General features: G+C 46.2%; 1 protein-coding gene across 1 annotated transcript in view; it reads left to right on the forward strand.

The window, feature by feature from the left end:
- The first annotated feature begins 862 nt into the window (after window positions 1-862).
- The window catches only part of CCBE1 (collagen and calcium binding EGF domains 1), a 482,228-nt gene continuing 459,385 nt past the window's right edge, over window positions 863-23,705 (forward strand). Inside the window, exons 1-2 of the mRNA XM_033933500.1 lie at window positions 863-1,220; window positions 1,928-2,011. Of these exons, the coding sequence (XP_033789391.1) occupies window positions 1,111-1,220; window positions 1,928-2,011 (194 nt within the window). The 5' untranslated portion in view covers window positions 863-1,110. The remainder of the gene's footprint in view (window positions 1,221-1,927; window positions 2,012-23,705) is intronic.

The raw sequence follows: 23,705 nt of genomic DNA on the forward strand, positions 1-23,705 counted from the left end.
ATGTGAGCTGGAGGAGAGGGCAAAAGCGCTTAATGATGTGATTTGGTGTATCTGATTTTGCTGCTCCTAAAACGGTGCCACCCTAGGCAGTTGTCTAGTTTGTCTGGTGACAGAGCTGGGGCCCTGCTGGTGGTGACAGTTGAGGTGGATGAAAGTTGCCTATCTAATACCGTATAATGGAATTTATATTCAGTCTTTCCTGGGCAATCTAGTTCAACAAAGTGCAAAAAAAATAAAATAAAAATCCAATACAGAGCATTGCTTACTTTGAAAACAAAGTGGGAGGGGTTGTGGGGGTTCTTGAACTTTCTGAATTCATTGGGAGCGTCCAGGGTGTTGACGGTGACGAGACGACCACTGGAAGCCCGGGACCCCGTGTTACCCTGAGAGTGAAAGCTAATTGTGCCCTTTCGCTTGATAAAAAGCAGCAGAGCTTTAAGTGAAAGTAAAATCTGCACTGGAGGGTGGGAGGTGGGGGGGACGACTCCACTTTATCCGGCAGTTCCCTGGAAGCATTTTGGTGCAATATAATTTCGTTTGAAATACCCAGGAGTTTCATTTACATAACGAAGTCCACCCCCGCCCCCCACCTTCTCGCTTTGCAGCCCTGATCAAGGAAAAGCGATGCTTAAGTTTGGACATCGATGGAAGGTAAACTTGCCGCCCCTTGTCCCGACTCAAAAGAAACTGACAGCAAGGAAGGAGGATCGCTAGCAACAACTCCTCGCCGCCCCCGACTCTGCCGGGGTAAAGAACCTGGCAAGAGCTCAGCTCCTCCTCTGAAGCAGGAAACATACCTCCGCTTTCCAAAGAAGAGCTGCCACATTTCGCGGGGGGGGGGGGGGAGGAGGTGGGAAACAGCCCAGAGAAGGAGGGAGGGAGCGTAAAAGGCAACGCGCGCTGCGCTCGTGGGGAAGATGGAGCTCCGCGATTCGCTCTGCTCTCCAGTCCTGTAACGCGCCCCGGGCATTTGCCTTGATTCCGTGCTGGGGCGCCCCCTGCCGGCCGCAGCCCGCGAGCGCCCGAGGAGGAGGAGCAGGTGGAGGAGCAGCCGGGCCACGAGAGCCGGGGAAGCTGCCGTGCCGCGCGCTGCCCTCTTCTCTTGGGCCAATGTGTGAGCGAGGTGCCCGCAGGAGCTGCCTGAGATTGGGCTGCCTCGTGCTGCTCCCGGCCCTGCTCCTGGCTTGGACCTACAGAGAGGAGTCGGGAGAGGCGGACAGGTGGGTCGCCGGGGAGGGGGGAGGCTAAGCACGTGCCGCCCGCTGACAGGAAAAAAAATGCGGCAGCCTCAGTCTGCGCGCGCTCAGGTTGCCTTATTCTTACGCCGTCTTTCAAAGACGCTTATGGACTAGGATGACCGTCCTTATAAGGATGTTCCTTCCACCCCCCCTTTTCCTCTTGTTTTCCCCACTTCCCCTGTTTCTTTAATATTATTGTAACTTTATCCCTGCTTCCCTTAATTATTACTTATGTGGGTAACATTTTCTATCTATTTGTGCCTGTTTTCATTTAGGTCATATTTTTATCTGTTTTTAAATTTTAATTGTACACTGCCTTGAACTGTGCCTAAGGTATATCAAACTTTTCAACAAACTTGAAATTTAAACTTTATAGCAGGGGTAGGGAACTCCGGTCCTCCAGAGCTCTATTCCAGTCGGGTTTTCAGGATTTCCCCAATGAATATGCATGGGATCTATTTACATGCACTGCTTTCAATGCATATTCATTGAGGAAATCCTGAAAACCCGACTGGAATATGGCTCTCGAGGACTGGAGTTCCCTACCCCTGCTTTATAGCATCTGATCACTTTATTCTGCCATGCATTGCGCACTGCCCACCTGGCATGGGCAAAAACGTAAGTTTCAAGTCTTGCACAGGCGAGTAAAACACGTTTTCTAAATTTATTATTATTTTTTTCCCCTGCAGGGAGGAGGTTTGTTCAGAAAGCAAAATAACTACGACCAAGTACCCGTGTTTGAAATCCTCGGGAGAGCTAACGACGTGTTTTAGGTAAGCTGGGCTGTTTCTGGCTTCCTTGAAAATAATGATGAGCAATCGCTGACGTTGGGAGCATGTGTCCATTGGATAATGGCTAATTAGGTTATACATTTTTTATGCGTCGAGTAAACGTTCGTGACAGTTCTGTCCACAAGATGAATTGGTGGAATTACGGTTTTGTGTGCTGTTTACAAAAGCTGAAAGAGAATTGTACTAGTTAACCGGCAGTGGCATGCAGCTCCCCGTTGCTTGTAGTCAATCCCCATCAAGGCGCTCCTGGGCTGAAACATTGCATGGACATTCCCAGGTGGACTCTGAAGTGACTGCCTAAAGCGGTCAGGGGTTTATGGAATAGCGTGAGGCGTGAAGCAGGTTCTGAAGTATTTTGACAAGTTCAATGGTTTGGCTTTTGTCTTCTTAAGATTCCTCTAGAACTTATGGGAGACTTTTCTTTCAGTGTTGTAAGTGGCTTACCCGTTTTGCACCACTTGGTTTGTTAGCGGTGCTGTCGTGGGAGATTGTAGCAATCGGTGTATATATACTGGGTTGAGAAGAGCAGGCTTCCTGAATGAAGAATCACTGTGAGGATGGAGTGGAGAGAAATATGCCAGGTATCTCTAAATGTAGGGAAAGATGGTGTTTTAGTACATTAAAATCACATTCCATTCTGTTTGTTTACTGGACACGTTTTTAAAGGTGTTAAGCAATTCTATCAGATATATTTAGGGCATCTGATATAACAGCGGAACCTGGAGCAACACTCCCCCCAACCAACCCATACCTCTGCCCATTCCCAAAGAGCCCTGTTTATTGAAAATTAACATACAGTGGTATCTTGGATTACGAGCATAATCCGTTCCAGGAGCATGCTCGTAATCCAAAATGCTCGTTTATCAAAGCGAGTTTCCCCATAGGAAATAATGGAAACTCGCTTTGATACGTTCCCACCCCCCCACCCCCCCGAGGCCAGGGCGCTGCTCCCCCCCCTGCTCGCAAAGTCCCCCCCCCCGCGTGATCCGGCACCCCCTGTGAGAACAGGCACTCCCCGACCAACTTTAACTCACCCCCCCCCGTCTGGCACCGGCACGAGAACCGCTCCCCCCGCTCGCAAAGCCCCCCCCCCCGAGCTCGAATCGGCACCCCCCCCCCCCGCGAGAACAGGAACCCCCGCCCGACCAACTTTAACTCACCCCCCCTTTGGCACCGGCACGCAGCCCACAAGTGCCGGTGCCGCTTGAAGATCTTCTTTCCAGTCTCTGCCGGCTTTGAGCATGCATCTGCTTGCAAAACACTCGCAAACTGTGTTACTCGCAAACCGAGGTTTGACTGTATATCTTAACTAACATTTAACATATATCTTAAATACCACATTAACATATTTTAGCAAACACAATGGTATCACCATAACAACCTTGATCCCGAGCTACAGTAACAAGCAAGGGTCTGAGGGGGTGGCATGTCGCCACATACCCCATTGTCCAGAGTCATCCGACCCACCAGGCATGGCTCCCAGCCAGCCCACCGCTCATCCCTTGATGAGCCCAGCAGCCAGTAGCTCGGGATACTGCCACCCAAGCTACCCTAACACCCTCCCAATTGATATTGCGGGCGGATGGGAAAGCTGCCTCGGAGGACTAGGTCCTCCGATAACTCCCCCCTAAACACCCCCTCCCACAATTCCCTACGGCCGCGGCCTCTCACTAATCAGATCTTTTCCCTCAGCGGGAAAGACCTCCCCCTTGAAGCGGTCCCTACCGTCCTCCTTAAACTAGCCTCACCCCCCCATCCTACCCCGACGGGCGACCTCGTGGGCCTCCCAGCTCCGCGTTAGATATCACCCGTCAAGACGGGGCTCTCGGGCTTTCTATTTACATTTTAACCAATGAAACACTTCAGATGCAAAAACAAATATATATATTTTTTAAACGCTGGAAAACATGACTTCCTCTCATCTTGTATGTTCCATTTGGGTTTTGAACCTTTTCTGTGCTGACGACTCCTAAGTAACACAGCCTTGCTTGCTTGATTGCACTGGAAAAAGTACCCAACAATAATGCTTGTAACATAAAACACCAATAAACAGTCCGGCCAGTATTCAGCTGACGGCAGTCAGAATGCTTTTGGCTGCCATCGGCTGTATTCCCAGATATTTAATGCTGGGCCATGGTTAAGTGCAATATTCAGCACTTAACTACATAAATTGAACCTCATAAAGATAGAAGAGCTTTTTATGCGGCCCAATTTATGCCGTTATCTTGTGCGGTTAAGTGCCATCGGCCTTAACTGCACAAGTGCTGACTGCCCACAAATTAGCCGGTTTTGGTTTAGGCTCTAAGGCCCATATTCTCTAATCGGCGCCCTACCAGTGCCGAAGTTAAGTCTGAAACTCCATTTAAAACGGTACTTAAAAAGAATTTCAAGGCACCTGTTGGCACCTAAAACAATGGCACCGGATTCCTACCAGTGATTAATACCGCTGCAGGTGTGGCTAACATCGGAATTGGCATTAGGGGGCGATTCACCGCAAAGGTAGATGCCAGAAATGTAGGCCTTGAAAAGCCTAGCCTACATTTCTGGTGCCTACTTTTGTCGGAGGTGTGATTCTCTAAACAATGCTGTTGCATGATTGGCAGCCGCCAACAACGGCGCCATTTGAAGAATCTGGACCTAACTGCAGATATTTAACTGCACAATCCAGTTAATTGCTTCCAAATATTTGCAATTAGCCCGGACGAGTGATTTTTTTTAACCTCAGTTAGCTGGGAAAAGCACCTATGTTTGAAATAAATATGAACAGCTAGGAATAGAAGTCCCGGACCCACATACTGTATATTTTTTGTAACATTTGTTCGTTTTTACTGGGTACTAACTAGTTTAGTGTAACTTTAAAAAAAATCAGTGGGTCATATTCCCTGCCATTATCTTGGTAGCATTAGTTTTATAATGTGGCCATGTGACTGAGTTTGTTCCATAAAGCGTCACATTTCAAGGTTCATTAACTGTACATGCTTTCCAGTCCCTGGATTTCATATCATGCAGGTGGTTGGCATCCCTAAGGCTGTGATTTAAGGTATGGACTAATCTAGACAGGGTCATGGAGTTTACCATGCCAGCATTTTCTCTGCTTCTGTGCCCTTCTTGCTCTGTGTGGTGGTGGTGGGGGGGGGGGGAAAGGAGGGAGGAAGAAAAAACCCTTTGTTTTACAGGCACAGAGGGCTGACAACATTTTCTTGCTGCAGGTTGTGAAAGTGATCTGCATTGGTCACTGGCGAGTGCTTGTTGCTGACATTTGTTTGCTAATCATATCAAGGGCTTAGTTATTGGTAGGCCTAGGCAGGCCCTGCAACCAATCTCAGCTCAGGCCCACCCAATCTCTCTCACAGGGCCAGGCTGCAGCATTGGTCCTGCTCACAGCGGCACCTACATGCAGCCCAGCGCTGTGCCTCTGAGAAAGGGTGAGTTGCCGCCTGCTGCAGCCCCAGCTCCGGCGGTAGGGGAGTAGGCAGGGCTCGATGGTGCACTTGTGCAGTTACACTCCTCAAGGGTAGTGATCTCAGGCCTGCCTAAAATTGGCTGTCTGGCTACGCTACTGAATCATATTGTGGGAAATTCTATTGATGCCGCCTAAAAAAAATCAGCACCAAAAATCCGCGCTTAGCGCTATTCTATAAACCGTATCTGTAGTTAGGTATGGCTTATGACAGTGTATCGCAAACTGTGTGCCTCCTGAGATTTCAGGTGTTCTGCGGCACATTGGGGAGGAGTAGAGGCGCTGGCTGATTGCCTACAGGACATGCCTCTCTTGGTGAGATACACGTCCTATAGGCAATCAGCCAGCGCCAGTACCTCTCCTTCTCTCTGGCCCTCTTCGCTACTGGTGCCTCAAGGCCCGTCTGAAGGGCCTTCGTGCATGCGCAGAAGTCAACGTGATGATGTCACACACACACATGATGTCATCACGGTGATGCCCATGCACTTCCGGGTGCCTCGAGCTGCAGCCACTACCTTTAGTGTGCCGCAGCTCGAGAAACTTTGTGGGACACTGGTTTATAAAATACATATAGCCCCCATCCATGTGTCTAAAATTGAGGTGCGGTCATTTGCGCCAATGAAAAGTGCACAGTTTGGGCATATTCTAAAACAGTGCACTTAACTTTTTTGAATACCCATGACCCGCCTATGTGGCCATGGCCCCCTTTTGAGATCCGTGCACTAGAATATGTGTGCGCCGCTTTATAAAATGCGCTTAGAAAGTTGTGCATGTAAATTCTAATTAGTGCCGATTGGTTTGTAAACTAAGTTGCAAATGCAAATCAGAATTTGCACAGATTTGCGCATGCAACTTTAGTCATGGTATGCAGAATCTGAGGGGATGGTACATCTGTGTGTTCAGTGATCTTCCTTCCCCTTGTTCCCCCTCCCCCAAAGAAATCAGCACTCTTAGGAATCTTTATCAGCCTAGATCTAAATAAGCATCCTCATTGTTTCACGCTCCCCAAGGCTTCGAAAACCTCATCAGGGTACATCTGAGAAGCAGATGTGGGGCAGCTTAAAGAAGAAACTTTACAGTAGATATTTTTTAATTCCTTTATTTTAAATTGGAAAAGATTACTGTTTGAGTCCAGCCAAAACAGGATTTGTTAAAAGAAACTCCAAAATTTGTTGAATATTCATTGCCTGAAGTAGCCCTAAACATTTGAACAAAGCTAATTATGTCTTTACCTACCTGAGGGGCCTTTTCACTAAAGTTCATTAAACCTTAATGCAGGATTAGTGTGCGAGTAAGAGTTTACTGCAAAATTTTCTTAAGCATTTAGTGGTAATTTGCCTGTCACTTTGCCCTGCTTGTGTGCAAAATACTATTTTTTTGTAATTTTTTTTCAGGAGCAGCATGTCATGGGCAGGGAATGTACATGGAAATGCTATCCAGTAGTGCATTCACATTAGCATGCACTAAGGCCCAGATTCTCTATATAGCACCAATATCAGCGTCCACCGATCGTGTGTCAATCACATGACTCTGCTCGGGGCCAGATTAAAGAATAGGCCCAGGAGGCACATGCCTAGGGCCCGTAATTGTCTGGGCGCCCTAGGGCCGGCATCAGGGGGAAGCAAACAGGCCTGGGCCCAACAGATCAAGGGGGCCCCGCAGTCCGAACTTCTTGAACCCCGCAGTCCGAACTCCTACATTGTCCTTTTCAGAGGGGCCCCAACATAGTAGCTGTTCTCACCAGCTGCCGATGGCTGCCCTGAAGTTTTCCCTCTGCCGTGATCTACCCTGTCGGAAACGGGAAGTTGCGGCAGAGGGAAAACTTTGGGGCAGTCGCCGGCAGCTTGTGAGAACAGCTGCCGTGTCAGGGCCCCTCTGAAAAGGACAATTTTGGCTGCAAGGGAGAAGCGATCTCTTGCCTGGCCTCCTCCTCCCTCCATACTGTCAGAAAGCCTCATCTTTCCCTCAAAGACAGGGCCAGCATTAGGGGGGGGAGAAAGGAGAGCAGCTGCCCCGGGCCCGTGCCTTCTCTTTTGAGGCGTGAAGGTCGTATGCTTTCCTCTTGCTTCCTAGATGCGGTGGGCCCACAACCCCCCCCCCCCCCCCCGACGTCAATTCTGAAGTTCTGGGCTAACCAGGCAGCAATTGGCTGGCCCGTAACTTCCTCTCCGATGTCAGATTTGACGTCAGGCAGGAAGGCTTGTGGGCCCGTCGCATCAGGGAAGCAGGAGGAACTCGAGGGTGGTGGCTTGGCAAAATCAGCAGCAGCGGTGGAGAGAGAGAAAGAAAGAAAGGGGAGGGGCAGGAAAGAAGAAAGCCTGAAAGAAAGAAAGGGAGAGAGAAAGAAAGAAAGGGGACAGGGAGAGAGGAAGAAAAAGTTGGACTCATGGAGGGACAGAAAGAGATGTTGGTTGGGATGAGGTCTGGAGGAGAGGAAGTATGCAGGAGGAAGAAAGAAAGGATGCACAGTCAGAAGGAATTGCAACCAGAGTCTCATGAAATCACCAGTCAACAAAGGTAGGAAAAATGATTTTATTTTCAATAGTGATCAAAATGTGTCGGTTTCTTCAAATTTACATCTGCTATATTTATATTTTGCAGAGTATTAGGGGGCTATGTGTCATTGTTTCTGTGGTGTTTCACTGTTTGCAGTTTGGCTTTATCTACATATTTCTATTTTTAATTTATGATTATTTATTCCATACTAGGTGAGGGTGTATCTGTGTTCCGTGTGTATGAAAGACATGGTTTTCTGTTAGTGTTGACTAGCCTTGTTTGACAAAATGCATCGGGCATGGTTCTTGGGAGCACCTTGAATAAACCCGATTTGAATCTCCTATTTTCCTACCGATCTTCTTTTGATTCATGTTGGATTCTTGCCTTGTTGTTTCGTTACAAGTTAACATACATGAAGTGGAACGTACTAGAGGAGTTATTTGTATAAACAACATTTGGTTGTTTATACAAATATATGGGTTACAGTTACATAGAAACATAGAAATAGACGGCAGATGAGGGCCACGGCCCATCAAGTCTGCCCACCCCAGTGATCCTCGCTATCTATCTTTGCGGATAGATCCCACATATCTATCCCATCTGGCCTTAAAATCCGCCACACTGGTGGCCTCAATAACCTGAAGTGGAAGACTATTCCAGCGATCAACCACCCTTTCAGTGAAGAAGAACTTCCTAGTGTCACTGTGCAGTTTTCCGCCCCTGATTTTCCACGAATGCCCCCTTGTTGCCGCGGGACCCTTGAAGAAGAAGAAGTTGGTTGATGTAGACTTATATTTTGGATAATATTACTGCTTTACAATATATTTGAACACTTTTATATATGTGTGGAAAGGGTTCAGAGTACTGGGTAAGTAGATGGGAAGGGAAGGAAGGGGAATTTGTTCAGAGATGTTTGGGGTGTCATAGAAGAAAAACTGTGTACTGGTATGCTAATCTTTGCTTGTTTTGAATTTAAAAAAGAAAGAAATACAAGTGGAAATAAAGAAGTAAATAAGAAAACAGATAAATGGGGGTGGGGCAGGGGCGGGGCAAGGTCGGGGGGGGGGGGGCAGTGTACTTGTGAGCCTAGGGGCCCTTAAACTAAACTAAACTAAACCTTAGGTTTTTATACCGCACCATCTCCATGGTTGTGGAGCTCGGCACGGTTTACAGGGATTGTAATAAGAAAGGAACTCCAGGGAAAGGGATAGATGAAGATCGGAGGGGAGAAGAATGTTAGAGAGTTAGGATGTGAGAGAGGGGGAGAGGTTAGATTTTAGAGAAAATCCAGGTTTTCAGAAGTTTGCCCTTGAAGAATTAATCCTGCCCTGACTGCATTATATATAGAATCGTACCTCCAGGAAAGATAGGCGCCAGAAATGTATCCCAGGGTTTTTGAGGCCTACATTTCCAGCGCCTATCTTAGTTGTGAAACACGCCTGCATATTCTATAAGTGCCAAGGATAAGTACAGTCAGTCCCCGACTTAAGTACGACTCATGTAAGAATGTGGTTGCGGATTCATTTGATTTCACTGAGCAGTATTTCCAGTAGCATAGACTCCTACCTTCTGTAGCAGATTCAGGAATGATGCATGGCCACGTTAAGAGCGGTGTGTGATTGTGCGTGCTGTACCTTAGAGGGAACACTGGCCCTTTTGTCAGCTGGGAGTAGATGTAAGCAGCAAGAACCTTAAAATCTACAAGTTCTGAGTTACATAAAATCCAACTTAAGAACAGCTTTAAAAACGTAACTCATTCTTAACCAAGGGACTGCCTGTATAGCAGTGGGGATAAATACGTACATCTAGAGAGGTTGGAGAAATACACAGTGAAATGTTAACAAAAATTGGAATGCCCATAAAATCAGCTCCAGAATAGTAATTTACTCCACTATGGATTGATAAATATATCACGAGGACATGCTAGAAAGGTAGAGTTTCAAATAAAAGCTATGTATTTCACAGCTCCTGCCATAAAACTGACTTTGTAGAAGTAGGAGATGGCGTGAGCCGGGATATGGTTTGATCTGTGTAATGCTAGCGGCTCTGTAATCTGGAACATTTGGGATGAGAGGCTGTGGGATGTGCTCATTGTTTGTGTTGTTTAATTTCAATTTATTTTGTCTGTGGTGCTTCAACCACACTGAACAACTTTATAGTTTATTATTATTTATATTCTGCCTTTAAACAAGGCGGATGGATTACAACCAAACATATACAATTAAAAAAATTACAAAAAAAAATATATTAAAAAAACATCAAAATTGCCAAATTATATAAAAGGCATGAACCATATTGGTATTGTGCAGTAAATAAAAATAAACCTATCACATACCACACCCATGCTGTGCCCCCACCAAACACCAAGATATCTCACCCACAGCAGGCATCCTCCCCAGACATTTACCCTTATTGTTTCAGACACCCCACATGTATCCCCCTGTCTTATATATTATACCTGAACCCACCCCATTTAGGGCTAGATTCACAAAGCAAACCGATCGTGTACCGATCGGTTTGTGACCCCTTTGCGCCCTGATTTCCCTCCGGCCCGATTCACTTACCTCTCTGCCGACCATCCTCCAATCCGCGCATGCAAATGAGGGCAACGGCATGCAAAGTAGGCAGGGACGCAATTCACTAACCAAAGCCCTGCAACACCGACTGGGCTGGCCGATCACAAACAAGCGACTGCTGAGGACCAGTCGCTCAAGCCCTTTCTGACTGCCCTGCCTTCTGCCGCCCTGCTCTCTGCCCTGTCAGCCCCGCTCTCCTGCTGCCTCGAAAGCCTCCTGCAGCTCTGACTCTCCTGCTGCCCTGATCTCCTGCCTGTCCCAAACTGCCCTGATCTCCTGCCTGCCCTAACGCCTCCTGCAGCCCCTGCTTTCCTGCTGCTCTGATGTCCTGCCTGCCTGCCCCCATCGCATGCCCCGACTCTCCCACCCTTCCCCGCAGTGGTCTGTACGTGCACTGGGATTGCTATAGAGTGATCCGGGCAGGCAGATGGCTTTCCTCCGATTGCCCCCATCTGCATATTGTAGTTTGGGGAATCCATCGGATCGGGCACCGATGATCGGGCAAGGTTCATGAATCTAGCCCATAATTTCCTGCCACAGACTTTAATGCATGTATCATCTTACCTTGGACACACCTAAATTCCCACTATAACCTCCCTTCCCATTTCCTGCTGAAGCGCTGAAGGCTAGAATTAAAAAAAAAACCACCAAAAAACCGATGGGCTGCTTTCGCAGTCGTTATAGTAGCGACTGTAAAAAAGCGAGTCATTTTCATGCAAATGAGGTTGACGGAGAGTAGCGAACACTTGCTAAATTTGCATGTGCCCATTGCTGGTTACTGTGATGGGCACATGCACAGAACAAAAAAAACAAACAAACAAGCAAACCCCACAACAGCAGGAGAGATGCCCAATGTCTCCCGCTGCCAAACAACACCCCCTTCTCTCGTCAGTGGGAGAGATGCCAAATTTCTCCCTCCCAACTGACCCCCCCACCCCCCGCCCGCAGAAGAAGAGATGCCCAATCTCTCCCGCCCAACCGACACCTCCTCAACTTGTTGAAGCTCATAATTGAAGCCAATTTGGTAATTAAGTTGGTGCCTATCTTTAGGTGCCGCTTGTAGAATTTCCTCCATTAAGCCCAGATTTTACCACACTTTACTAAAAGGATTCCTTAGATCAGTGGTCTCAAACTTGTGGCCCGGGGGCCATATGCGGCCCGCCAGGTATTATTTTGAGGCCTTCGGTATGTTTATCCTAATCACAAAAGTAAAATAAAACAGTTTCTCGATCATATGTTTCTTTTAGCTATAAATTACAATATTCTTATTAAGACTTAGCCAAAAGGAAAGATTTATAAACTATAAAGAGTTTTTACCTTGTGCAAAATTGTCATTTCTTTAATAAGACATTAACTATTTTTTTCTGAGGCCCTCCAAGTAACTACAAATCCAAAAGGTGGCCCTGCAAAGAGTTTGCTTTGGAGATCACTGCCTTAGATTGTACAGGACATCTACTTTGCCAGAATGTATTTTGCCTTGAGTTACAATTGGAAACTGTGGCATAGTAAGGGGGGGGGGGGTGCGGTCTGCTCCGGGCACAGTCTTCCTAAGAGCGCAGCAACCCTCCTCCATTCTGCCCCAGCACCCCTCCTCCATTCTGCTCCCCCCCCCCCACTTCTCTCCTTGCCGCACTTGCGCATCTTGCCTTCCCACGTACCTTTTTTTACTTCCAAGGCCCGAGGTTGCTGCCCACGTCAGCGTTGGTGCTGTCTCTGACCTCGCTTCTGGTACCCACGCCTGGGAAGAGACGTCAAAGGGCGGTTCGCTGCTCATGCTGGAGACATTAAGAAGATATGGGGAATGAGGATCAATTGTAAGATTTCAAGTGTATTTGAAAGTTAAATTGATAAATGCAATTATTGTTTTTAAGATTAGAAATGAAATAAAGATTTTATATATATATATATAAAGAAGATACGGGGAAATGGAAGGGGGCATGCGTGCAGCAGAGGAGGCGGGGAAGAAGGTGGGGAGGGGCTTCACTCACCCTTACTATGCCACTGACTGGAAAAAGGTGTGAGCTAAATACCAAAAATCTCACTTTACACCTATAGGTAGTATCATTAATACTGTGTTTCCCTAAAATTAAGACCTAGTGCATTTTTTGGACCCAAAATCAATACACTGTCTTATTTTGGGGGAAGCACGGTATCTGTGTTAGCAGCAGAGAAAATGTAAATGAATTAGTTTGTGTAAATCGTACTGGCCTGCAATCATTTTAACTTTGGATCTCAATTTTAGATTTCATAATTCACCTATCCAAACCAGATGTCAAGGCAATTAATGAGGTAATTTTGTAACAGCTTGTATAGATTTGTGGCTATCATGCACCTAACCTACACCAGTTTTGAAAATAAATTACACATGTAACCTTGCTTTTACCAGTACAAAATTGGACAGCTACATTGTGCGGGGAATTTTGCAAAGAAAAATGTAATGTGCATATTTTTCAGAATCTAAAAGCATGTACATAAAACATAATCCCAAATAGACTTCATTCCTGGATTACCCCTTTGCTCTCTCTCTCTCTCTCTATTTTTTTTATATATCTTTATTCATTTTCATTCTAAAAACAGTGCATACAAAAATTGCATAACAAGTTGCCTGAAAAAACAGCACTTATATCTATCAGTGAAATATATAACAATAATTTTCACCCCCTCCCCCTCCTGATACCCCATACAATAGTACTAACAACTCATAAATAAAGATTCCCCATACAATAGTACTAACAACTCATAAATAAACCAGTCCCTATACATTACCCTTCTCCCTCCCCCCCTCCCCTCCCTGGATGTAAAAAGTATAACCAAAAGTAAAGGGAAAAACCATTCAATTAGAATCAATAAAATTGGTCAATGGACCCCACATCAGATTAAACCACTTAATATTACCTCTTTGTTCAGACATCATTTTCTTGTAACGATAACATAAGCGTATCGAATTCCACCAAAAAGTGAAATTTAAACATTCACAATTCTTCCAGTTTTTCGTAATCATTTGGATGGCCACCCCAAGTCATTATACCCAATAACCTGTTTTTATGCCTGTCTACTGGAGATGTAGGAGATAACAGCGTCCCACATAATACTGCTTCATATGACATTGGAACCACAGTCTCCAGAATCTGAGTAATATGTCCCCATATAGAGCTCCAAAAACTGAGTATCAAAGGACAATAGAACAATAGATGATCCAGTGTCCCTATCGAGATGACAGTGCCAGCATTTATTTGACTTAGAACTATCTAATTTTTGCAAACAAACAGGGGTCCAAAAACTTCTATGCAACAAAAAACCCCAGGTTTGTCTCATAGATGCTGATGCTCATCCTCCAAGACAAAATCCGTGGCCATTGAGTAGCAGAAATCTGCTGCTTAATCTCAATGCTCCAAATATCTCTCAAACTTGTTTTTGGTTTCTTATTCATATAGTCAGATATTAATTTATGCCACTTGGCTGCCTGATGCCCCAGCAAATCTGTCTGGAAGCATAGGCCCGACAAGCTATACTGATTATTTAGATTTCGTCAATCAGGGAACCCCTTCTGAATGGCTTGCTTCAACTACAACCGCTATATATGTAAAATGTGCACACAATAGTATATGTACGAGTATAATGGATATATACTGTAGTTTTCCAAGGGCAACAAAAATTATCCTCTAGATTGGTACCTGAGAGAGTGGAAGGCAAAGCGACTTGCCCAAGGTCCCAAGAAGTACCATGAGAAAAATTAGAAGAAGCAGGGTTTGAACCCTGATTAGCATATTTTTGCATCTGTTTAGTTTATTTGAATATTTTTACATTTGTCCCTACTATACCCATGGTATGGTAATGAGGACTAATGCTGTAGTGTGTGTTTAATTATTGGTAAGCATTTATATTAGGGCTTGGAACCCCCATGTTGGGTTCAGGCCTCTCCCCCAAATTGCGGCACCATTACTATGGTTAGCGAGGATCCCCCAAGCCCTGCCAGTAGAAGAGGTCTTCCTCCAGGAGTCAAAAACTCTCCTTCATTTGCTGTTGATGGCTCTTCCATAGGCTGTTACTGCTCTGGCCCTATGCATGCTTGGTTATTGTTCATGTGTAACAGCTGAGTATGTGCGGTTGGGGGAGTAGGAGAGGGATCATTGGCCCTTTGAAAGTTCTGCCGACTGTGCCTATAAGGGAGTTTCCAGCTGCTGGAGTAGGATCTCTTCAACTGGGAGATCCTTGCTAGCCCAAGTCATTACAAATCTTGAGTTGGGGTCATGGGGAAGCATGGAGAGAGATGGGGGGGGGGCTCAGGCCTACCCAAAATTAAACATCTGACTAAGACACAGAAGAATAGGCATTGTGGTTTAGTGCAGAGTAAATGCTTTCATGAACATAAATGCACTTTAGTACAGTACACCCCCTTGATGTATACTTGTGGTGTACTTAGATCTGCTCTATAGTATAGAACAAAATTAATTTCTAATGCTGGGCCTCAGATCTGGAATAGTTTGACCACTGAGAATGACTTGATGAATTTTTATGAGGACAGTTTTTCCTATTTAAGAATGCTTTTAGGACACAGATTTTTGATAGGGAAGAATGCAGCAACTGATTTAGTTGTGTAGAATTTTCGATGATTGCTGAATTTCTGCTTTCAGTAGGTTTTGTAACATGGTGGCTTTATTCAGTTTTGTTTTGATTTACCCTGATGATCTGTAGTAGTGTTGTGACCACTATTCCTTCTTAGATGAACAGGAGTTCTCCAATTGCCTTGCTGCCAATGGTGGCGGGGATGGGGGGGGGAGGGAGGGCGGTGCTTCAATATTGTGTTTTAAATCTCCAGGGACATGCAGGTTCCCTAGAGTCTTATAGAGCTTGCTTGTTTCTCATTATTGAAAATGTGATAGTAACCCCCCCACACACATACGCACATTGGCAGGACTCCCACTCAGCTTAAAAGGAACAGTGGTTTTGACCAGTGGCATAGTAAGGGTAGGAGGCACCTAGGGTGATGGTGCTCTCCTGCGTCCTCCTCTCCTCCTTTTGTGCCCCCCACTCTATGCTCACGCTCTCCCTTGCCCCCCATACCTCTAAATCTTCACAAGTTTGAGTGGCTTCTCCAGCATGTTCCTCACGCCAACGTTGGATTTCCCTCTGATGTCACTTCCTGGCCCTGTGACCTGGAAGTGATTCAGTGGGGAAATAGGCTGGTGCGGGCAACAGGCAGGAGAAGTTGCTTGCACTAGTGGAGACCTACAGAGGTACAGAGTGGGGAGGAAGGATGTCATGGTGCAGTGGGGTGGGGTGGAGTGATGCCGACACCCCCACCGACATGATGGGTCCACCCCCGCCCCCCACATACTATGCCACTGGTTGTGACCCTTGTTTTAAATGTTCAATAATGTCCATGATCGCTGGAATCTGTAGAGAACTTTGCAAGCTCTCCCTTGCCCCCCATATCGTACATGCAGGTTCCCTAGAGTCTTATAGAACTTGCTTGTTTCTCATTATTGAAAATGTGATAGTAAACCACCCCACACATACGCACATTGGCAGGACTCCCACTCAGCTTAAAAGGAACAGTGGTTTTGACCAGTGGCATAGTAAGGGTAGGAGGCACCTAGGGTGATGGCGCTCTCCTGCGTCCTCCTCTCCTCCTTTTGTGCCCCCCACTCTATGCTCACGCTCTCCCTTGCCCCTGTAGAGAACTTTGCAAGCTTCCTGGCTACCTGTAGCGTTTCCCATTAAATTTAAAATCTTAACAATTTTACATCAGGTAATATATGGAAAGGCACCATAGTACCTGATGCAAGATATAAGAAAATATTATCTAGCTTCTCGGTCCCTGGGATCTGAATCTGCTATGAGATTGAGCCTGGTGCATGGACAAGGCATGCATTATAAAAAAAACCATGGAGAGCAGCAATTTTAAAAGCAGGATCTCGATTATGGAATGATTTAAATCTGTGTCAAGATATTAAGAGTTTTAAAAAATCCTTGAAAACTCGCTTCTTTGTTAAGGCTTTCTTTTAAACTGGTGATGCTGATGATGATGCTGAAATTGGATGTATTCTTAATTTGTTAAATGAGTCCATGGTATTGTTTTTTTTTCTCTGATTGTGTATGTAAATTGTAATCCACTTCGGTTAAGCGGAATAGAAATTTTTATTAAATAAATAAAAAATATAAATCATTTACATTAATAAAGTTAGTCCCAAAATGGTGCCACCATCCTTGGCTGCTAGAATAAGATACTATTATATCGAGTAAAACTGAAGCAGAATAGGTTAATGGCTAAGAGAGAAAATGTACCAAAATGTGACTTATTTATACTATAAAATAGAGGAACATCAGCCGCATTTCAGCCTCAGACTAATTATGTCTTTAAAAATGAGAAATTATGGCCCTCTTTTACTTAGGGCTCCTTTTACGAAGGTGCATTAGGGCCTTACCGCGCAGAACAGCGTGCACTAAAATGCTGCGCACGCTAGCCGCTACAGCCTCCTCTTGAGCAGGTGGTAGTTTTTCAGCTAGCGTGCGCTATGACGCGCAAATCCGGTGCGTATGCTAAAAACGCTAGCACACCTTTGTAAAAGGAGCCCTAAGGTGCGCTAACTGATTAACACGCGCTGATCAATTTAATGCACACTGAACGCTAATGTGTTCATAGACTGACATGGACGTGTTAGTGTTTAACGTGCGACTAATCGGTTAGCGCACCTTAGTAAAAGAGGGGAGGTTTGTCTTTAAAAATGAAAAACCTTTTATCAATAAAAAGTTATTAACCCCAGAAATCACATACTCCACTTTGGGTACCAACAGTTTATAGCCTAAAACATATAAAACATCAATGTTGTAAAGAAAAATTCCATAGTCCCGTTTTTGTACTGAACTTACAGAGCACCAAACTTTCAAAAAATGAAATTTGTCTCTCCGAACTTTTATACCCCACTGTTGGTACTTTTTCACTCAGCAGGTCACAAATATTTATGCAAAGAATGTGTATTAGTAAGGGTGTGTGGGACTAGAAGGCATGCAGTTTGTAAGCAAGTGTTGCGGTGTGTATCACCTATTGCTCTGTCTCCAACAACAGAAACCACAAGCAGCAGCAAGAAAGGTCTAATGGACCTTCAAAGTAACTAACTTCTGTCTCTAGCACTGGACTACCAATCATATAACATATAAATAATATACCGTATTTTCACTCATATACCGTGCACCCGTGTAAAACGCGCACACGGGTATAGCGTGCGGGGAACACAAATTTCTTTACATATAGTTTTATATACCGCGCGCACCCGTATACCGCGCATGCCGCCCCGACTCTCCCGTCACCGCCCGACTCTCCTTTCGCTCGCCCCGACTCTCCTTTCGCCCGCCCCGACTCTCCTCTGGCCACCCCGACTCTCCTTTCCCCCTTGAAGTCCTGTCCCCACCCTGAAAGCCTGATGCCCCCCCGACGTCCGATTCACCCCCCCCCCGCAGGACCGCTCGCACCCCCACCCCGCAGGACCGCTTGCACCCCCACCCCGAAGGACCGCTCGCACCCCCACAGCCTCCCCCCCCCCCCATCATGGAGAAGCTCCTACCGTTGTCCTGCTGCTTCCTCTGCTGGCGGTCCCGGCCCTTCTGTGAGCCCTGCATCTGCTGCTTCCTCTTCCGGCGGTCCCGGCCCTTCTGTGAGCCTGCGTCTGCTGCTTCCTCTTCTGGCGGTCCCGGCCCTTCTGTGAGCCCTGCGCCTGCGCTGCTTCCTCTTCCGGCGGTCCCGCCCTTTCTCTGATGTCAGAGAAAGGGCGGGACCGCACCCACCAACCAAATAAAAAAATAGGTGAAATAAGGTGACGTTCAACAGTGATAATAATAAACCACATATTCACAGCGCTGAAACAGAGAAAAATACTTTGACAGTCCCTCCAGCAGACTCCTAGAATCAAAGAGGAAAACTTAGCTTGCAGGCATGGTCCGCAGATGAAAAACAAAGGCACGGAAACACTGTAAACTGCCGAATCAGATGAAATTCAAGAGTAGGTTCAACCAGCCCGGTTTCAGGGACTCTAGGTCCCTTCCTCAGGAGCCTGTAACTTTAGACGGCCATGAGCGGCAAATGAAGCAAACAAACCAGCCTGGAGAGACGGAGGAGCCAACAACTGCACTGGCTGCCTGTTGTTTTTAGATTTCAATATAAAGCAACTAGTGTTTAAGCCCGTTACATTAACGGGTGCTAGAATATATGGCTGTCTGTCTTTCTTTCTTTATGTCTCTCTCCCTGCTCCTGTCTCTTTCTTCATTTCTTTCTGTCTCTCTCCCTCCTGCAATTTTTTTCTCTCTCTCCCTGGCACCCTTTGTCTGTCTGTCTTTCTTTCTGTCTCTCTCTGGTCCCCTGTCTGTCTTTATTTCTGTCTGTCTCTCTCCCTAGCCTCCTTTGTCTGTCTGTATTTCTTTCTGTGTCTTCCCCCCCCCCACTTTCCTTTGCAGAAGCAGCAGTGATATTTCCCTTCCCCTCCAGATCTCTGAGAAGTAGTAGCAGCATTTTCCCCCACCCACCCCCCATTCCCTTCTCTCCCCCACCACCACTTTCCTTTGCAGAAGCAGCAGCGGTTTTCCCTTCCCCTCCAGGTCCCTGCTGAGTAGTAGAAGCATTTTCCCCCCCCCCCCCATTCCCTTCTTACCGTGAGCTGCCCTGCTCCGTTCGGCCCCTCCCCCTTCCCTTCCCGCGTGCTGGCCTGCTGTGGCTGAAGGTTTTTTTTTCGGCGACTCCTCCTGTTAAAATTGTAATCCTGTTAAAACTCCCCCCTTCCCGCAACCGCTCCTGTTCAAAGCAGCCTGCTGAGGTTCGCGACCGCTTTAACGAACCTCGCAGGCCGCTCTTCAACTCGGTAGCATGTTCCCTCTGACGCGATCGCGTCAGAGGGAACGTGCTACCATGTGGAGAGCGGCCTGTGAGGTTCGTTACAGCGGCCGCGAACCTCAGCAGGCCGCTTTGAACAGGAGCGGTAGCGGCTGTTGCAGGAGGATGGGGGGGGGAGTCGTTGACGTGCAGGCCGCTGTGAACAGGAGCGGCGGCAGGACCATGAGGCGGGAGTGAGTTGTTCGGCTTCCCCTATCTGGGGAAACCGCCATGCCGAGGAGAGCCGGGAGTGAGTTTTTCGACTTCCCCTATTTGGGAAACTGCTGTGCCGAACTGAGCTGTGCTTCGGGAGTGAGTTGTTCGACTTCCCCTATCTGGGGAAACCGCCGTGACGAACTCAGCTGCGCGTGGGGCCGTAGTAAGCGCGGGGCATGCTGCACTCTTGGCGGCCACGGACATACGGATCATGGAAGCACGCCGATAAGAATGCGCATGCGCCGCCTACGGTTTTATTATATAGATAATGATTTGCCATCAATTCTTGTATGGAACCATACCTGAATTGTTTAAAGGTAAGATGTCAAATTATTTACCATCTAGGTCTCTACGTTCTGAGAACTCAACGTTATTAAAAACAAATGCTAGTCCAAAATATGCTGAGACCAGTAAAATGGCCTCTTGCTGCGCGGGGGTCAAATTGTGGAACTCGCTTGTCAGTCAATTACGAAAATGTTACGACGAGTAATTTCAGGAAACTATTAAAAACGCAGTTATTTGTTAATGCATTTTTCTAGGAACTGATCTTTGCGATTGTTCTTTTATATGATGATTATGTGTTAAATGTTTGATTTTATTTGTTTTATTGAATTATGTATGCGATGATATGTAAGCCGTATAGGTTTAAACGGTATATTAATTTTTAAAATAAATAAATACGTTGAAAATGCTGAGCCTGCAAATTAGCCACCAGTTGGAGCTGCCTCTTTGGTTTAAGGGTTTTGTGATAATTTGTCAGCCTGTGATATCGGAAGTAACCTAATTGCCTCTTTAATAAAAAAACAAAACAAAACAAAGTGTTTTCTCAGCAGCCTCCTCTCTGCAAAATGCCCCAGGTATATAAATGACCAACTATCTGCAGATCTCTTTGATATGATCTATTCTTCTCCCATTCCACAAAGCTGTGGAGACCGATTTCTGGTTTTTTTTTTGAGCTTCCATATTTAGTACATATTTGGTTAATTTGGGTGCTTTATAAATTCTAGTTCATACAAAATCAATTGTAGAAACATAAACCTAAATTAAAATGTGCAAATACGCAAAAAAGTGGAAAATTTTGAAAAGCAACCAACTTTGGCATGAATACCCCTAGTATTTTGCAAAATGAAGACCGATCTGTTTCATTTCAGAGAAGATATAAGTTATGAAGGACAGTTTCAATGTCTAAACCGATGAAGACAAAAATAATTATCAGTCAATATTCAACTATGGGCCAGTGTTTCTTTAAATGCTGACATCTACTGGCTAAACTAAACCCAGATACTCACTGCTGAGCCCTATCTAAACACTGGCATCCAGAAGCTATCCAGGCACTGTTGTTTATGTGGTCAGCATGCCTGCTTAGCTAATATAGGCAGTCCCGAGTTACAGGGTGGCACGTCAAAAGTGTGTCGGACATTGGCATGCCAACAATCTTTGCCAACATCTGTGCACAGAATGAATGCGTGCCATCGGTTCCGCTGCTTTTACACCTTACCGTTAGCGTTCTGAGGGGGGAACCCCCCCACTACACTTATAACTACTCCCGCTCCCGCTGAAAACTCCCGAACAGCGAGAGAATGGAAGTTTTCAGTGTACTGAGGGGCTTCCCCACCCCCCCCAATGGGAGCACGACCAGAACGCTAATGATAAGGCATGAAAGCGGCGGAACCAGCAGTGCACACTCATCCTGTGCGCAGATGTCGGTGCACCAGTGTCCACGCTTTCATCGGTGTACCGAGTTACAGACACCCGACTTAAGTACGACTCATACTTAAGAACGCGGTTGCAGCTTCATTTGTTTTCACTGAGCAGTATTTCCAGTGGCATAGATTCATACACTTCTCCTGTGGCAGATTCGGGAGTGATGAATGGCCACATTAAGAACAGTGTGTGGTTGTGCCTTAGAGGAAACATTGGTAGGGAGAGTTGGCCCTTTTGTCAGCTGAGAACAGAGGTAAGCAGCAAGAATCTTAAAATCTACAAGTTCTGAGTTACATACAAATCTGACTTAAGAACAGCTTTAAAAACGTAACTCCTTCGTAACCCCGGGATTGCCTGTACAGTGGTGCCTCACACAACGAACTTAATTGGTTCCAGGAGCAAGTTTGTTATGTGAAACGTTCGTTATGTGAAACGCGTTTTCCCATAGGAATACATGTAAAAAAAAATAATTCGTTCTGCAGCATAAAATATGCTAAGATGACATAAAAAAGATAAATTTTTTGTTATTATTTTTATTTAGATACATCTAAAAACATACATCTCCCTGTCCTTTTACTTCCACTATCTTCCTATCCCATCTCTATTCCCTTTTGTCCCTCTCCCCATGATCAATCATCTCACCACCTCTCTCTGCCCTCACCCTCAGGGTTCAAGATTGCTTCCACTCTTTTTCCTGTTGTTCTCTCTGCCTGTCACCCTATGATTTAGCATCCCTTCTGCCCTTGTCCAATATTTCCCCTTCTCTCCCTCCCTCTCATCCCCTGCTCCAACATGTGCTTTCAGCGGCCTTCTCCCCCCTTAAGCGTCTTTTCTTCTCCACTCCACCTTTCCTCCCTCCCTGCCTCCACCTTTGTGGCGCTTTTGCACCCGACCGACAACAGAACAGGCCCGGTCGGACAAATCTCCCTGTCCTGTAGCCGCGAATCTAAATTACCTTCTTACAGCAGCTGGATTATTGAAGCTGCTGTAAGAGGTAATTTAGATTCGCGGCTACAGGGCAGGGAGGTTTGTCGGCCGGGCCTGTTGTCGGTCGATCGGGGGACCTGACCAGCTGTGCACATTCTTCGGGGCGGACCGCCCCCTCCCCCCTCTTTCGTTCGCCATTGCCTTCTTCCTACCTGCCCTGCCGCAGCCGCACACAGCCGAACGGAAGTCTTCCTGATGTCAGCGCTGACGTCGGAGGAAGGGAGGGCTTTGCTTAAGCCCTCCCTCCGACGTCAGCGCTGACATCGGGAAGATTTCCGTTCGGCTGTGTGCTGCGACAGGGCAGGTAAGGAGAAGGAGACTACCCTCGCGGCTCGACCAACCCCGCTGCGATCCAACCCCGCAGGAACCCTGGACTTCGTTGTGTGAAACGAAGTCCGTTGTACGAATCAAGACATAAAGTTCGTTGTGCGCAGCATTCGCTGTGCGAGGCGTTCGCTGTGCGAGGCACCACTGTATTTGGATTTCTGCCAGCTACTTGTGACCTGGATTGGAAACGGTGGAAACAGGATTCTGGGCTAGTTGGACCACTGGTCTGACCCAGTATGGCTATTCTTATGTCCCTAATATTGGTAATGCTCTGACTTCACCCTTGGACCATTCTAGCACTAATCGGAGAATGCTGTGGAGGTCATAGCTGAGCAACATTGTCTAGTTAAGTGCTACTGATTGTCTGACCTAGGGCTGGCCAGCACAATTCAGCCAGGCAGGATCCTTTCCTGTCTGGATAAATTACTTTGAATATGGACCCTTTTCTGTTTTCTAGAAATTATGTTTTAAAGTTGAAAAAATATATCAAATCTTACAAAATTCATAATTTCTGAATAGAAATGAAGGCTGGGGAAGGGGGGGGGAGCGGGGAGAATGGGTGAAGTACTAAATAAAATTTGGATGGATCCAGTTCCATTGTATCTCTTTGATAAATTGCACAAACAAGATCATTGTCATCTCTTGCACTTATCCCAGCATTGTTTATTGCAACTTCCAGATTAGAGCTTTATGCCATACTTGTCCATCTTTGCGGAACCCTCTACCTTTCAATGTTTCTGATTTGTTAAGTCTTTTCTTTCTGCTTGCTACTGTTCCATGCCGTCCTCTCAACCTCGCTGCACATAAGCAGTCTCGGATTCTGAAAGGCTTTGAAGACATGGGATAGGCACGTGGGAATCCGAAAGGCTTTGAAGACATGGGATAGGCACGTGGGATCTCTCAGAGAGAGAACGAGAGAGAAAGAGATAATGGTTACTGCGGATGGGCAGACTAGATGGGCCATTTGGCCTTTATCTACTGTTATGTTTCTATGAATTCACTTTTGCTGGACTTTAAGTGGTCTTGTCTGTTTTTCCCCCTTTTTAA

This window comes from Geotrypetes seraphini, chromosome 1, assembly GCF_902459505.1.
Source record: "Geotrypetes seraphini chromosome 1, aGeoSer1.1, whole genome shotgun sequence".
NCBI classification, from domain to species: Eukaryota; Metazoa; Chordata; class Amphibia; order Gymnophiona; family Dermophiidae; genus Geotrypetes; species Geotrypetes seraphini.